We start from the raw sequence: 17,394 nt of genomic DNA, 5'->3' as shown, positions 1-17,394 counted from the left end.
CATAAGGGTTCTCATTTTTTGCCTAAAATAGACCAAAGTCACACGTCGTAAAATAAAACTGTATAACTTACAAACAATTCAAGGTCAGTAAAGGTAAACGTTACTACAGTCGTTATTAATGATTAACTTATTTTAAACGGCTTGTCATACAAACTATATTTTGCGTAAACTAAAGTTGACTCGGCGTAGTCGGTATTAGCAAAATGGTTTCGTTTAAAAAGTTTTTAGTTTATGCCAGTGTAGTTGCTTTTAGTTACTATTGGTATTACTATATAAAACAAGGGCCAGTTTATGAAAGCGACAAAAAGTTAGATGGAAAAACAGTATTAATTACAGGTATTCTAAATGTTTTTATAAAGTCACTGCCTTATGAATTATTTGGTCAAGGTATGTACAAACATTTATTTTAGGTGGAAATGCCGGAATTGGAAAGGCGGCAGCCATTGAGTTTGCTAAAAGGGGAGCAAGAGTAATAATTGCTTCCAAAAATCATAAAAAATCCATTCTAGCGAGAGATAAAATGGTCAAAGAAACTGGGAACCCAAATGTATGTAAAAGTATTTGTGCATCTGAAAAAATTTTATATTGTAGGATGAATTATTAAAAAAAGATAACTATTGTTTCTAAGAACCGATTTTATCTCCGTAAAAATATTGATTAAAATATGTAAAATACTTTTACGTTTTGTTTAGATTAGAGTAATGGAATTGGATTTGGAAAATTTTGAGTCGGTTAGAAATTTTGCAAAAGATTTTGACAAAACCGAAAAATATATCGACATACTTGTTAACAATGCTGGTAAGGTCTTCACAAAATGTGTTTAATTTTTACTATTGGTAATGCGGCGAGTTAATTTTTAACTTTGGATTTTTTCAGGGGTATTTGGTATACCAGGTCGAACAAAAGACGATATCAACCGAGTATTTGCCATCAATCATCTTGGGCCATTTTTGCTTACTAATCTGCTGATTGATAAAATGAAAAAACAGTCCAACACCAGACTCGTTCGAATAATCAACACATCGTCCAACGGTCACACGTAAGCTCTTTTTACAAATAAACAAGAAAAGTACATAAACTTAAGGCTTTAATTTGCAACGTTATTAAAAACCTATCGTTTAAGTAATGTATCAAATCATTTTACAGAATCGGGAATATAAATTTTACAAATATTTATCCTCAAACCGAGACACCAGAGGGATTTTTCGGTCGTTGGAAAAATTATGGAGATAGCAAGATAGCAAACATTTACTTTACTACAGAATTGCACAAACGATTTGGAAAATATGGCATAACTGCCTATGCTATTCACCCTGGTAAACTTTTATTGGATCACTTGTACTTTATAGTTTTCAGGAAAACTCTCGTACGTTACGGTCCTCGGTACTCGTTAAATATCTCTCGTATTCTATAGTCCTAAGTTTTTTCGAGAACCGTAAATTTTAAGTGATTCTTTTTATTTTGCTGTTTTAGTTAGGATATATACCATAGAGTGGGCAGTTAATATTGATAAAAAACAAACGTTTTTAATGTTTTATCTGTTTTTTAAGGCTTGGTTGAGACTGATATTATACGGGAGGAAGGAAGTAAATGGCTTTCTGCTTTTGTATTTTCTACAATGTCATGGTATACTTTTTAAAACATGTTATTTTATGTTTTGTCGGCAATAATAACCAAACTCGTTTTGTAGGTCATCTTATTATGGATGTCAGACAATAATGTATTGTGCATTAGACGATGACGTAATAAATAACAGCGGTGGTTATTTTTCGAAATGCAGTGCGTCATGGCACAGCGATCTTGCAAAAGATGAAACTATAGCTCATAAACTGTGGGAAGAAAGTCAAAGAATTGTTAATGCTGTAAAGTGAAAATCAACTTAAAAAACATCTTCTATGATGAGATGTGTAATTATAAAAATCATGTTCACAGTGAATGTATAATTCGCAAGATAATATTTTTGAATGGAAAATTATTGTTTAAAAAATATAAGTTATTAATTTTGATTTGCATTGTGCACAAAAATAATATTAAAACATCAAAAATTTGATAATTTTTTAATTTTGGTATTATGGTAGCGAGATTAATGAAATCACGTGACCACCGAAAAAGCTGCCAGCTTCGTCATTTTGTTTCTGTTTTAGTTAAAAGTTTGCAATTGCCTGTGCGTTTAGATAAAACATTCTAATAAGATAGTTACATTGCTGATAAAATTGTTTATATTTAATTTGTGTTAACAAGATTACAATGTTTGTCGGTTGGTGATTTTGTACTGGAAGCTGGTAATTGACAGCGGCAGACAGAATCTGACAATAAACTTAAACTATCAGACTATAAACCTTAAATGTCAGAATGTTAATTTAGGTTTTTAGCTTTCTGAACTGTAGAACTGATAAATGATTGACTTTGTTGTAAAGATTTTTTACCACTATTAACTAGTTATTTAATAGCAGAATAGAGACTAATAGGAACTTCACAATGTGCAAAGGCAGAAAGGTGGCCACCAAACCATTAATCGATAAATAAGGAAGTTAAATTTTTTGTTAAAGTTAACTTTATTTAAATTGCGCTTCCGTTAAATTAAGTTTGTTATTTAATACTTTTACAAGAAGTCTTGGTATTAGAGGGATATATTTGTTTAATTTTGCTGTTTATCAGGTGTAAACGTTTCGATTTTTGAAACAATGTATGTAACTACTATTTGGGCACTGTTACTTGGGCATTATTTTAGTTTTAAAAACGTCTTTTAAACTTAAGTTTGTTTAGTTAAAATATCAACTAAATTAAAAAATATTGTTTTTTTAAAAAAAGGGTCATTTCTTTGTTTGTTTTATTTTAAATTTTGACGTTAAAGTTTATTGATAACTTCCGTTACATTCAATTTATTTAACTAAAAAACGCTAACGAAGTCAATGTATTGTGTAACGAATTACCACTTAACTAAGTTACTTTCTCGGTTAACTGTGCCTACCTGTGACAATATGGCATATATTAAAATATGAAATTTTGTCATTTTTTACCGTCAGACGGTGGCGTTATGCATCAATAACCTAAATAAAAAAAATAGCATTTATAAGATAGAAGAAATATTGTTATTTCCTAATATTAAAATTATCTGAATTTATTTTAGTTTCTAATAAAAATGGCAAACTTTGATAATTATGGGTATGGAGATGGTTCTGAAAACAACTATGACAATGGAAACAACCAAGAACAACCCGTACCACAAATGAATTATGACAAACCGTCTTACAAACGCCCGTTTGATAATTCTAACCAAGATGAAGAAGATTTTAGCTCCAACAAGCGTCAACGGGGTCATGAAATTGAAATGAGATGCTTGGTTCCTTCAATATGTGCCGGTGGAATTATTGGAAAAGGGGGGTCAAATATAAAAGAGTTACGAGAAACATTTAAAGCACAAATCCACCTTCCTGACAATGATGCCCATGAGAGGATTCTACGAGTGCGTGGAAGTATTGAAGGATGTGGAGAGATTATAACTAGAGTTCTTCCGATAGTGAATGATGAACAAGGTGGTCGTGGTTTATCTGGAAATCGTGGAAGAGGTGGAAGACAAATAAATCCAAGTTACCTTAGCATTAAATTGCTCGTACATCAGAGCCAGGCTGGTGGCATCATCGGTACACAAGGTTTTAAAATCAAGGAACTTCGTGAAAAAACTGGTGCTAAAATAAATGTTGACAAAGAGTGTATTCCCAATTCCACTGACAGGGTTTGCACCATAACCGGCTCTGCAGAAATGGTTTCATCTTGCATGGTGCTTATTCTTGAATTACTTGATGTCACACCACCAAGGGGAGATATCCATAATTATATGCCGGGCAATGATGATCATTATGATAATTTTGGGGGTGGCAGAGGTGGATTTAATCATGGGGGTGGGTTTAACATGGGAAGGGGTGGTGGGGGAGGCAGAGGAGGCAGAGGAGGTGGTTTCCGTGGAGGTGGGTTTGGTAGAGGAGGAGGGGGAAGAGGTGGTGGAGGTGGCCGAGGGGGTCGTGGAGGGGGAGGGAGAGGTGGAAGAGGAGGTGGGGGTAGAGGCGGGTTTGGTAATAATAGAGGGGGAGGTTTTAGGGGTGGCCGTGGGGGTGGTTCACGAGGTGGTAATCGAGGGGGTGGTGGAGGTTTTAATCGCGGGGGTGGTGGAGGTTATAACAACGATTATTGAATTGATTGCCCTTCAATGAAGTCCATTTATGATGAAAAAACAGGTCCAGACTACTAACGCTTAACTTCCCAAAAAATATGAAGCCTAAAATCCACAACAGCTTGCATACCATTTTATGGCATGATAAACTCCTGAATGTCACAAGAAACCCTGTGTCATACTAAATACAAGTAGCATTGTTAATTGTCATGTATTGTATATAAAATTGCCATAATGTACCCACTATTTAACAGTTTGTTGATTTGGCATATAATCATTTTATTGGTATATATTTGTAGGTCACTAGGCATGTATTAAAACTGTATTTTGTTATTTAAAAATTGCTTTTAGCCCATTTTTATTTTTTAATTTCTATTATAATGTCAACTTTTTGTAAAAAACAGTTCATATTGTCAAAACTTTTAAGTCCGGCATTTATTTACCAATAAGTTGTCCTTAAATTTTTGAAAAATGTTTCTGCTTCCCACTCCTTATAGTTTTATCTTATACTAAAGGTATGGTCTATTGATAAATAGTTGCCATTTCCATATGCTTTTAAAGTTAAATTTGTAAATATGTTAATAATGGTAAAAGTCCATCTTCTGACAAATAAAATGATTTGACATTTTGCCATGTTTTCCGAAGCCTTAGGAAACCACATATGTTTTAACAAGTCAAAGTGATATATTAAGTAAATGTTATTTCATTATCCAAATTTTTATCAGAAAATTGCCAATTATATGTAATAACCCCTGTGTGACTGCATGGCCTAAATATTTTTTTTTAAATCTGAACATTTCATTCCTGTTTATTTAAAGGGCCCAAATAATTTCCTCAAATCAACCCATGGACCTATGCAGTTACAAACCTAGTACAATAACTCTGAAGTTGCAGTGTAATCAACTATTAATTTCCCTATATTTACTTATTGATGGTGATGCTACTTTAAAGCTAAGGGGCACGTAAAACCTAAAATGTCATATTCCCGTAACCATTTTATTTTAAATTTAGTGATTGCTTAGTAGGCTATTAAACTGTCCCAATATGGTTTTTACACATTAAAGGACGACCTTGCAAAAATTATTGCTCAAGTACCGTAAAAAATTATTTTATACATAAATGTTAAACCGCACAAATTACGGAGGGAATTTGTCCAAGCAAATGTTTTTTTAAACTAAAGTCCGTTTTTCGAGGCTAAACCGATTACTTATGCCAATGTAAGTGTGGCTTTAGTTAAACCAACGCTTACATCTTCCAAGCTAACATTTGCTTTTTACGGCTATAGCCTTCTACAATTATCAGGTAATTATTATTTGGCTAATGTTTTTGTAAATCGTTAGTAAACAACAAGATGTCTTAAATTTTCATGTGCAGAATCTTTGGACTAAAAAACTTTGTATAATTTTTGGGTTTAATGCGAATTTTTTGCAAGCAAAGTTCTATATGAAATTACATTATCTAAAAATATTTTCGTATCACTAAATAAACTAAAATTGTAGTTACTGCGGTAAGGACGAATAAAGATAATTTAAATTCTTGTTGAATTTTTATCATGATTGGGTTTTCATATTTAAGTTCCTCTTGCAGGATAGCGCTTTTGTTTTTATGGGGAAATGGTTGACCTGGAATTTTGTGACCAAGAAATTCACAAAGAGGTTGCCATCCTTGATTTAAATCCAAAACCAATAGCTTATCTTTTGGGCAGTTCTGGTATAATGGATTTTATTAAAGTTTAAAAAGAATAAAAAAGATAAATAGTTTAATTATTTTTTAGGTGTTTTTCAACTATATAAAGATTGTTTTAGCTTAAATTTTAAGTTTTTTAAATACCAACCATCTGAACATATAGGTTATGTTCTCTATACATTTTCCGCATAATGTCGCTACAGTATAGTTGTCTACGCGTCCACGGAAAAATCACCTTTATTCCAAACATCTTGTCTAAATTATAAACAAATATTTATAACAATCTGCAGTGATCTTGCAATTAAATTAAAGAATTATGGGTATTTAAAACAAATCTTACAAAATGTATTGTTGGAATACAAAAAATAACCCAATCCTGACATTGTTGTTGTGCACATTATTACATATCGATAATCTAGCGTCATTTTTTCCCAAGCATTTGTAAGACTTTGATACCACTTGTATTCGTCTTTTATTACTAATACAACCTAAATTAAAGAATGGAAAGCTGTTTTATATAAAAACTTAAAGAAATGTATCAACGCTAAGATTTTAACATCTTAAATATATATTAAAACGTTAAATTACTTTAGCTTCAGAAAAAGCTTCACGAATTTCCCTCCAGAAAAAGTAAACTGGTGCTCCTGATATTGCGTCAACATTTTCATACATCTCCTTGAAACCTTTAACAGTGGAACCATATTTCCAAATGTTTTCCCATTTATCACCATGAAACCAATAATGTTCCATCATATCGTAGGTTTTATATCTAAGTGTTTTAAAGGCAGCACTCTTAGTTTTGGTGCCGGTTTTCGAATAACCAGCAAATATACCTTTCATTTTTTAATTTTTTAAATTTGTTTCTAAATAAGAAAACTTAAAAAAACTGTAAACGTCTATTGTAAAATTCGTAATAAATTATATTTTATTTATTGCGATGCTGAAACTTATAAACGCCTTATTATGGTTCGAAATCTTAGATTTCGAAACATATTGTTATTGTCATTATATTTATTATTGTTTTTATTCTTATTTGACGAATTTTGAAAGACGATAACTTTTGTTCTTTAAAAGTAAAAGTTCTAAATTTTTAGTATGTTTGTTATTATCCCAACGAATCGCAAACCTCCTATTTACGACATTTAAATGTCACTAATTACTAATTAATATATTTTATTATTAAAATTTAAAGATTAAATTTTCTGAAATTTTAATATATTGTTGGTATTATTATTTTGTATGTTGCTGTTTAAAATGAAGATTTAACTCTAGCTAAATATCGTTTAATCATTATTTTAGTTTTTTTTTATAAAATAACGAATCAGTGTGAGTTTAACGCTTGAATAATTTAATAGCGTTCTGGTCGCCGTCAAAAATCGTCCTTTTCGCTGTCAATTAAAGTAAAAAATATTGGTTGAAAATTTAAGTAAAATGTTAAAGTATAAGTCAAAAATGTGTAAAATTTTTTTTTTTAATTGTTTTGTTATTATTATATTTTAATACTTGTTTAATTACTAAAAAATTAAAATCGGTATTTTGCTTTTAAATTTAGTTTACTTTTCTATTACAATATCAATGAATGCGTGTTCGTTTGTTAAAATTAGGTTTAAAAATAAAAAAGTTTATATTTAAATTTATAATTTAATTAATAAAACTACTAAATAAATTATATTTATAAAAAAGAATCAAACGATTTCGAACCATATTTTATTTATCAAATAAATCTAGTATTTAAGTTTTTGTTAGCGTGTCAAGATCGAAAAACGCAAAATCACAAAGAAAAATTCGCTGATTAATCAACATCAAAAAACATAATATAACACATTAAAAAGCAATTAAAACAGGTATGACAATTAAAGTGGGCTTAAATAGTAGAACACAATTGACTTTCCAAGTTTTTTATTACTTCATTAAAAAACTTATAAAATTTGTCATAATTTTTCTTAGTTTTTTGATTGCAAATTAAATAAAATTGAGTTAGCAAACCTTTGAGTTTGTTCCCAAAAAACGAATCACACGGATGTAATTATGTCATCTCTCTCTCTCTAAAAAATTATTAGTTAACAGCCGAGGTTCAGTTTTGTAATTTATTACAAAATAAATGCTTTGCAAAAATGTAACGTTGCGCTTTTATAATATTGTGTTTACCATAAATGCGCTTTTATAATATTGTGTTTACCATAAATAAATATGGTAATTTAGAATTAGCACAAATTTATACTAACTAGTAACAAACATTATTTTTTTTAGTATTTTTTTAAAAATATCTGGCAACCTAGCGTCTTTTGGTTTGGTTACAAGAGTGAAAAGGTGGATGAAACAGAATAGATCTAAACCTCATTTTACTGTAAAAGCAAATTATAGTTGTGTTACAATTTTCTAAAGGTTTAACTTCTTCAATAAGTCATACAAAACATGGACAGACTGACAGACAGCCCTTTCTGCCTTATTGTAATTAAATTGTTCTTTTTACTTTAGACAAAAAAGTGATTAATTTTCTCGTTTGTCTGTTTGTCAAAGAAAGACTAACAATTTTAAATAAATTTATATAATTAAATGACAATCTTGCAAGATCCAATTAAGGTAAGCCAAATAATTTTTTTAATGTTTAATTTTTAAACAATTTCTTTTTTTGTTTTAAATTTTATGTTAAAAATGTATTAACTTATGGATTTTTTAGAATGCCATTTGGCACTTCTTGAATCATTATTCCTACAACGATGCATTATTTTTATCTGAACGTTTATATGCAGAAGGTAAATATTTTTTTATATAAAGATCCTATGAAAAAGCAAAGGGTCGTAAACCATTAACTAATTTTAACTAAAAAGGAACAATGTAAAATGGAACACTTTTTAACAAAATATTTTGCACAATTTGTTTTGTTAATAACTTTTTAATAAAAAGGTTTGTGTAGGATTACAAAATATACCATATTTTAATTTATGTTAAAATCTTCAATTTTTAACTTTTAGTATGCTCAGAAGAAGCATTGTTTCTTTTAGCAACTTCTTATTATCGACTTGGTAAACCCAAAGTTGTTCAAGTATTATTAGAAAAACATGGTTTTCACATTCCAGAATGTAAATTACTTTATGCCCAGGCTTGTTGGGACTTAGACAAGTAAGATAAAATAATAATTTTAATTAACCTTAAAAAAAACTAATCTAGTTGCATTTTTTTAACATTTTGTACAAAAGTTTTGTTTATCTTTTTCAAAGTTTTTTTTTTGAAATAGTAAAGATATCCCACTTAATTATTGAGTGCCCCCATTAACCTTATCACAATTTCTTTGTAGGGCATGCGCAAAAAATAAATCAATAGTAAAAAGCTAACAACTAATTAGATTCATTGTTTGTATTGTTAAAGATACAATCTAGCTGAACAAGCTTTAACAAGTGGGCCAATGAAAGTTCGATCACTGCATATTATATTGTCGGACTTACAAGCTGAATTTGGCGATTCTGCATGTTTTGCTATGGGACTTTTAGCTCGAATTTATCAACAGACCGAAAGACAAGAATGGGCTGAAAAGTGTTTTTTAAACTCACTAAAACTGAATCCTTTGATGTGGAGTTCATTTGAAAACTTATGTGAAAATGGTTAGTGCTTTTTATAAATATTCTACAAGGTTGCCAACTTTACACAAATTGTTAATAAAAGATTGTTTCATAGTTGTTTTATTAATTCATTGTGAATTTTGTGTAAAAGAGCAATTATATAACAATGATAAGAAACAAACTACTTTGTGTTTTATGTTTTAAAGGTAAAAAACCAAACCCAGAAGAAATTTTTAGCACTTCTTCATATCAAAATTTAAGTGATTATAAAACCAACTTATCAATATTGTCAAATGGTATGAATATGTTATTCTTAATGATACAAAAAACAAATAAATTCTGTTTTTTAGATTTTTGTCAAACCAATTAAAGTTTCACTTTGTAAAAGTATTATATATATACATGAATTTTGTGTTTATAACTAGTTGTCGATTTAAAATTAATATTTTTTTTTAATTTTTAGTTTGCACCCCTGACGTGGCTCACACTCGCAAAAAAAAGGGGAATGCAGTAAAAGTTCTCGCTCCTAGTCAGGTCGGTTCTAACACGGACACCACCTCAAACAAAACCCAACCTTCTTCACAGGTTATTTAACTCATTAAGTTATAATGTGTTATTTGTGTCAAAATTCACGCTAAGGTGTCAGATCTTTAAAAATATTTTTATTTTTAAAAATTGTTTTGTATGGAATTTTTTTTTAATGATTTATTTGTGTTAATTTATGGTATTAAATAAGGAAAATATGATTTGCAATAAGTATTTTATTGGAAAATATTGTTATATAGGCCTATAAAACACATATTATTTTTTTGTGAGATTAACATTATTTTAAGGCTGTTATTTTTAGCTTTAACCTACTGTATTTGATTAACTCTAGAACTATTTTGTATAAAAGTTATTTATAATTTTATCTTAATTTTTTAGATCACTCCAGAAGCACAACAAATACCACCAAAACCTTCTCTAGTTACACCAATGAACATTTCTCCAGCTGATAAAACCATTGGTAACTAGAATAAATGTTCACAATTTTTTAATAGAAAAATAACATTATCAAGACATTTAAACTGGAAAAAACAACCTTGAGACCTAATAAGTCCTGTGCAATTTGTCCTATGGCTGTTAGATTGACACTCATGTATGAAAAATACCCAAATTTGTAACAAAATAATATTTTTTATTAGTAAGAAAATAAAGTGTGCACTCTTAAAATAATAGTAAGCCAATTTATTTTAGATAGTAAGAGTGATCGGACGATTTCTCGGAAAACTAGCTTGGATCAGGATGATGAATTTTTAAGGGTAAACATTTATTTAAAAAAACTTTATAATGTTGATTTAAAGAAATTAATATTGTTTTTTAATAAAGATATATTTATTTAAACATCAGTTATGTTAAATTCAAAAAAATAAATATGTTTATGTACAGGTAAGTGGTTAAATTTTTGGATTTTGGATTTAAAATCTCATGTAAACTTAAAAATTTAAATCTCATTTAAAACAAATTAAGACACATAAGCAATCATAAATTACCATGTAAAAATTAGAATATATATAAAAAATGTTTAATAAAAAATCTTACAGTCAACTCCTTCTGAGCATCACCATCCGTTTGACAACTCAGCTGGATCCTACACTGGTATCCAATCCTCATCTGTTTTTGATCGAAGATTTACCAGAACCCAACAAAGAATATCAAGAAATTTAATAAGTGGACCTAATACATTAAGTCCGTTAACACCAAGGTAATCCTAGAATTATTTCTTATTTTATAATTAAATCTTATTTACACTTTAATTAATTATTTTTGCGCATTTTTATTTATTTAGTCTTGCATTCTATAAATTAGTAAATTCACAGAGTTTTTAGTAAAATCTTAAATTTTTATGACTACAAAACTTTTATAAAAATAACTACCAATTCTTGAGTTTTCGTGCTATTCAAAACTCTTTTTCCTTTTATAGACTTTTAGCTAAGAAATATTTTATTTTATGAAAATGATCTAATTTTTTTTCTCAAGTTTTGGAGTTATGCCATTAGTTGAAACACCAAGTCCAGCATGGGAGAGGATAATTGCTTTAACAACTCCAGTTGATATGCCTCCACCTAGTGAGGCTAATCCTCCTATTAAGAAAGTAAGAAGCATTACTTAATTAATATTTAAAAAGTATCATGATTTATTTTTAAGTATTCTTAAATGTTTGTAAATGCTACAATGTTGAAATAATAGTTTTTGACCTTGAAAAGTGTTATTATATTTTTTTTAATCTATGAAGTACGATTAGTTAATTGATTGAACTGCTAAAAATTTAGCTGTCAAACTTAAGAAAACAATGTCATAAAAAACATTAAATCTTTATATATATAATACTTTCTATTTTTGATTTATCTTAAGATGGCAACCAGACAATCCAGAAAATCAAGCGAACATATTGGTCCAGCACCACAAGGAAAACTTCTCTTTTCCTCCGAGAACAACCGAAGGAATCCGGATGTTTCATCCAACATGGAATCTTCTCCAGTAATCAGGAGAAGCACAAGAATTTTTGCAAACTCAGGAAGCTCTGTTAAGGTGATATGATAGTTTTATTAAATTATAAAGAAATGCAGGAACTAACTTTTTCAAATTAAAATGGTTTAGAAATTTAAATTATATCCTTTTATTAATTGACATCTCTGATCAGTGTAACATTTTTTGGTAAATAAATCTGTAGACATACTTTTGCCTTTCTGTTTTAAAAACTTTCAACCATTTTTAAAAAAAAATTTTAGGAAAACAATAAGAAATTACCCAAAGGAAAGATGATACAACCTAAAGACCTCATCAAAAGAAATCGCATTAAACAAGCTAAACGTAATTTAATATTTTAAGTTTTATTGGATAAATAAGAAAGAAAAAACTAATTTTAAATATCTCTAAAGATTTTAGAAATTTTGCAGAATAATACACCATTAAAGTTTATTTTTACACTTAAAAATATTTTATTTTTACAAAATCTATTATAAAATTAGTCCTAAACAGTTTAAAATTAGTTCAATTATCATTTGTATAAATTGTAAGTAGTAAAATGAATTAATTTTTTTTAGTTGCAAATGAGATGTTAATAAGAGATTTATCTGATGAAATGAAAGTAATTGATTCATCTTGCGAGAAGTCAAAATTAATTTCAAATGTTAATCCACCAACCTCACAACTTATGACTGCACAAAAAGCTGCTGTCGGTAAGATTTTAAGTTTGTTGCTTTGAAATTTACTACATTAGTTTTTTTACATATATTTTCATATGCATTACAATATAACCAAGTATTATTGTGGATTGTTTTAGTCTTAGTCATTACATATCCTGTTATTTCTGGTACTTGAAAAAACAATTCCATATCGAAAAAGAAGCACGTTTTGATGTTAATAAAAAAATTTAATTAATATTACTAAAACTTTTTTTACTATTAATTAATTCATATACCAACTTAAAGTCAATATATTAGCGATTTTTATACTCAAAAATTAATACAGTTGGTGTCACTGAACACGAAAATGATTTTAACTTTAAATAATTTCACCTACTTTTTAAGTTTTACAACTTTAAAAAAAAAATTAAAATTAATTAAAAAAAGCCCTGTTTTTGATGACATAGAAAGTACTAGCGTGTATACATTCACTGCGCTACTTAGTATTTTCTACGTCACACAAAAATATAGTAACCTGGTTTTTTATGTTAATCATTTTCCAGTATTTTTGAAAATTAAATTGTAAGTACCACAGACATTTTTTAAAGGTTCTAAGGGCATTTTATGATTCATTGTCAACCATTCTAACGTGCTATATACATCACTTACAAAATTGCAAAACTCTCTAATATAACACTTTAATATTTTTTTTACTTTAAATATTGTAAGGATATTAAAAACAACAGAATTGATCAACAAAAATTCTTGTTTTTAGTTGGTTTAATAGTGTTACTACAAGACATGGGCAAGGCTTTGGTTGCATTATGTCAGTTTGAATGCAGGAAAGCTGTTTCCTGTATAGAAGACTTACCACCTCACCAGCGTGATACTTGTTGGGCGTTAAATGTTCTTGCTAGATCATATTTCGAGATGACAGAGTATAAAAAAGTATGTTCGCAATTTTTTGAGCAATATTTGAATTTTAATTTGAACTTAATGTTAAAATATAGGAGTAATAAAAACTTTTAATAACATTGGTCCTACCTATGCAATAAGCCATTTATACCAATTTCAAAATCATGTAAATTAAGTTATTATCATAATCCTTTTAAAGACCTTGTTTTTGTAACAAGTTTAATAAAATCCTGATATACTTAATTAAATTATATCATTAAAACCTTCTCTAGGCAGCCAAAGTGTTCTCAGATTTACGTTTGAATCATTCTCATCATGTATCAGGACTTGCACTTTATAGCACAACATTGTGGCATTTAAGAGACAAAGTTTGTTTGTCAACTCTAGCCCATGATTTAATCCAACTGGACTCTTTGTCGCCAGAGGTAAACAAATTTAAAATAGCAAAAAGTTTGCAACTTTAAAGCTATGTTGTTATAAAATCAAATACAAGTAACTAAATTATTACAAATTTAAAAAAAATAAGGACATAAATTTTTTTATAATTCTTTTTTTTTTATAATTTTTTATAATTCAAAAAACATATTTTAATGTAATGCACTTTATGTACCTTGTGTTTTAAAGGTTCTGTTTTTAATTTACTTACTTGGACATGACAAAATAGAACAAAAATTGATTTTTCTTACAGACTTGGTGTTGTGTCGGCAACTGTTTTTCCCTGCGCAGAGAATATGACAGCGCAGTCAAATTTTTTACTCGCTCGGTACAACTAGCTCCCAAGTATGCTTATGCACATACCCTACTCGGCCACGAGTATGCTTATAATGATGATAGTGAGAGAGCACTGGCTTGCTTTAGAAAAGCAATTCACTGTGATTCTAGGCATTACAATGCTTGGTAAGACTTGTATAATTAACTCATGAATTTCAAAATTGTAATTTTGCTACAATTTTTTGAAGGCTAGAAATGTATAGGAATATTTAATTTTTAGATTTTTTGTAGAATGTTTCACGCTTCCAATTTGTCATTCCTTTATTTATTTTACAAATTATTTTTTTTTATAATAGGCTATTAATTTAAATTGTTCTTTTTTATGTAGGTATGGAATTGGTTCAATTTATTATAAGCAAGAAAACTTCGCACTGGCTGAAGTTCATTTTAAAAAAGCTTTGGCTGTAAATCGTAAAAGTCCAGTTCTAATGTGTCATTTAGGTAAAATCCCCCCCCCTTTCCTACCTTAACAGGACTATAAAAAAGTTCTAAAAATTACTTAGCCTTTTTATAACAAACTAAAATTATATATATAAACTTAACTTAGAAAATAGCAACCCTGGTACAAAGTTAAGATATCAATTATCAAATTCTGATAAAGGTCCATCAATGTAAAGCAATTCTTTTGTTATCAGGTATTGTACAACATGCACAGAAAAGATCCGCCACTGCACTAACTACCCTTGCCAACGCTTTACAACTTGAACCTCTCAACGCGTTATGCAAATTTCACAAGGCTTCAATTTTATTTGCAACAGAAAGATACGGAGAAGCTCTCGCTGAGCTTATGGAATTGAAACAAATTATTCCAAGAGAAAGTGTAGTGTACTTTTTAATTGGAGAGGTAGTAGTGTGTATATCCATGTTATAGTTAGGTTGTTATTTTTTTTATTGCAGCTAATAAAATGGTTCTTCTGTTAGGGTTAAGGCTTATTTTTTATTTACACTGTGTGAGTGTTCAATATTTACCTTTTATTACCTTAAATTCTAAGTTATTTGAGGTTTATATTTTTTTGTGTTTTTTGGTTTGATGTTAAAAATTAAAACTGATTTTTTTAGATATATAAAGCAATGGGAGAAAGTCATTTAGCGATGATGAACTTTTCGTGGGCTTTAGACCTTGATCCGAAAGGTATAAACAACCACATAAAAGAAGCAATTGATAAACAAAAAGTAAATGACGAGTTTTTTGAAAGTGGACAATTCCGTGAACAGACCACAACAAGAAACCAGGGTAAGTTAGTGTCAAAAATAAAGAAAATTTGTTAAATTTCTAAAAAGTTAAAATTATCTGGTTAATTTTTTTAATTTTTTTTTTTTTTAGATGACACCAATAGCACATTTGACTTTATGAATGATTTGATGGGTGAAGCTGAACCTGAAATTATACAAGAAAGTGACGAAAGTCTTTAAACCTTTTCTCTATTTTCTTTCTACCTTCCTTCGTTTTAATTTATCTGCAAACATGTGCGTAAATAAATATACAAGTGTCAATAAAACAGTTTGTTTCTTAATAAAAAATACATTTTTTCGGCAACTACAGTCTAAAATGTATATTGTTGTGGTTTTATAAATGTGGTAGTGGACAAGTTTAGCGGGACATAAGTGAAAACTATAACTCCATATTTAAAAAAAAAAATTATTTTTGTAATGCCATTTATAAACAAAATAAATTTTTTTTAGGTATATATTTAATATAAAAAAGTTTTCTAATTACTTTGTTAATATTTTTTTATGGATAGAAATATATTTTTTTACTTACTTTGTTATTAATTTTATACAAAATAATATACTTGTGTTTGGCACATTTGTAAAAATAAAAAATTTAAAATCTTGGGGAAACACTAAAAAATTTGAATTTTATAAACAACAAACGACACGTTGTTGGGATAATTTTGTCTTATTAAAAATTAAAGAAAACATAGGTAAATGTGCTTACTGTTCCGCATGTCAGTTGCTTTGTTTATATAAACCTAGATGTTGTTTAAAAAAAGAATCTGCTAACAGCGTTTTTTTTCTGCCAGTGCCGGTCCGTTTATAATGTCTGAATGTATTTATTAATGTTTTATGTTAAAAATTTTCGTATCTTTTCAGTTTGTGCTATAAAGCTATATGACTGTGCATGTTGTCTGGTTGTAGATTTTGACTAGTTTACTTAAATAATATTTTTATAAATTTAGATTCCTAATTAAAGCTGTGAAGTATTTTCTAATATATTTAACATTAAGAAGTTAAGATTATAATGAAATACTATGAAATATTAAACAAGACTTATTCAATCCTTAACAAGCAACATGGTCTAGCATACAACATTGGTATACTAACCCAAATGGTGTACAAATACAGAAATGCTCAAAGATATGAAAAGTTTTACAAATCCACTGCAAAAGTGAAACGAAACACAAAAAAATTTACGCAGCTATCTCTTTTAAGTTGGGTGAAAAATGAAATGAAAATGGTTTCCGACAAATCTGATAATTGCGATATAATAAAGCAGTCATGTGACTCGTTTTCTATTATTTTGCTTAAAGCTGGACTGATTTTAAAAGAAGTGTTAAACAATTGTGTGGAAACTGTGGGGCACTGTTTACAACAGTTACAGATTGAACATTTTGTATCTCTCCATACATTACTTGTAGCTTTGATGAGCAGAATACACAGCCAAGTGTTCGCGATTCTTACTTGTTTAAAACAGTGTCATAAAGATTTGGTCACCATGTTTACATATTCTGGGTTAAAAGTTGTAGAATTTCCAAGTTTGGATTTCATAAATTCTGTAATGAATACTAAAACGAAGCAAGATGTGAAACAAAATAACAAGCCCATTTCTGCAACAATATTGGATAAACTCTTTACATTAGAATCAAATTCTGCTAATGTTTTATTGCTGGATTATACAATGGAACTTGAGGTTTCAAAAGAAGATTTTAGTATAAATCATGATATAAGTCCTAAAGAAACACTGTCTATCCAATTACCTTCACATGGTAATAACTTTGATGCAGGAGAAAAAATAGATCGCAAACAATTTTCTCAACAATTAAATAACAAAGATACAAATCAATGCAATGTACATGAATCTAAACATGTTAGTAAGAAAGACAAGGTTTTGCAAACTAAAAAT

The 17,394-nt window shown here is 28.7% G+C and overlaps 4 protein-coding genes across 5 annotated transcripts; 3 read left to right on the top strand and 1 right to left on the bottom strand.

Moving 5' to 3' along the window:
* The first annotated feature begins 203 nt into the window (after positions 1-203).
* On the top strand, positions 204-1,871 carry LOC145763540 (retinol dehydrogenase 11-like). Its single transcript, XM_082575012.1, has 7 exons — positions 204-336; positions 411-547; positions 693-798; positions 877-1,039; positions 1,147-1,316; positions 1,551-1,626; positions 1,691-1,871. The coding sequence occupies exons 1-7, from the start codon at positions 204-206 to the stop codon at positions 1,869-1,871; spliced, it is 966 nt and encodes a 321-aa protein (XP_082431138.1).
* Positions 1,872-3,134: 1,263 nt separating this feature from the next.
* Positions 3,135-4,799, top strand: LOC145749866 (heterogeneous nuclear ribonucleoprotein K-like). The gene has a single exon (XM_082565749.1). The coding sequence runs from the start codon at positions 3,143-3,145 to the stop codon at positions 4,190-4,192; it is 1,050 nt and encodes a 349-aa protein (XP_082421875.1). The 5' UTR covers positions 3,135-3,142; the 3' UTR covers positions 4,193-4,799.
* An 830-nt stretch (positions 4,800-5,629) lies between these two features.
* LOC145763534 (uncharacterized) lies at positions 5,630-6,697 on the bottom strand. The gene is made up of 4 exons (XM_082575001.1): positions 6,446-6,697; positions 6,228-6,345; positions 6,006-6,112; positions 5,630-5,878 (listed from the first exon to the last, which is right to left on the bottom strand). The coding sequence occupies exons 1-4, from the start codon at positions 6,695-6,697 to the stop codon at positions 5,630-5,632; spliced, it is 726 nt and encodes a 241-aa protein (XP_082431127.1).
* Positions 6,698-8,333: 1,636 nt separating this feature from the next.
* On the top strand, positions 8,334-15,763 carry LOC145763763 (cell division cycle protein 27 homolog). 2 transcript variants are annotated; one of them, XM_082575279.1, is made up of 20 exons: positions 8,334-8,440; positions 8,538-8,613; positions 8,833-8,980; positions 9,227-9,459; positions 9,624-9,713; positions 9,881-10,002; positions 10,342-10,423; positions 10,654-10,718; positions 11,001-11,161; positions 11,437-11,551; positions 11,812-11,988; positions 12,189-12,270; positions 12,504-12,638; positions 13,360-13,532; positions 13,772-13,924; positions 14,188-14,396; positions 14,599-14,711; positions 14,906-15,114; positions 15,330-15,504; positions 15,595-15,763. In XM_082575279.1, exons 1-20 carry the CDS (start codon positions 8,414-8,416, stop codon positions 15,681-15,683), a joined length of 2,634 nt encoding a protein of 877 aa, XP_082431405.1. In that variant the 5' UTR covers positions 8,334-8,413; the 3' UTR covers positions 15,684-15,763. The 2 variants fall into 2 exon arrangements, with proteins under 2 accessions (XP_082431405.1, XP_082431403.1); XM_082575277.1 differs by having other exon boundaries at positions 14,906-15,117.
* Positions 15,764-17,394: the final 1,631 nt, after the last annotated feature.

This window comes from Corella eumyota, chromosome 1 (assembly GCF_963082875.1).
Source record: "Corella eumyota chromosome 1, kaCorEumy4.1, whole genome shotgun sequence".
Lineage (NCBI taxonomy): Eukaryota > Metazoa > Chordata > Ascidiacea > Phlebobranchia > Corellidae > Corella > Corella eumyota.
Note: the sequence above shows the minus strand (reverse complement) of the source record. Positions and strands in the feature narration are given on the sequence as shown.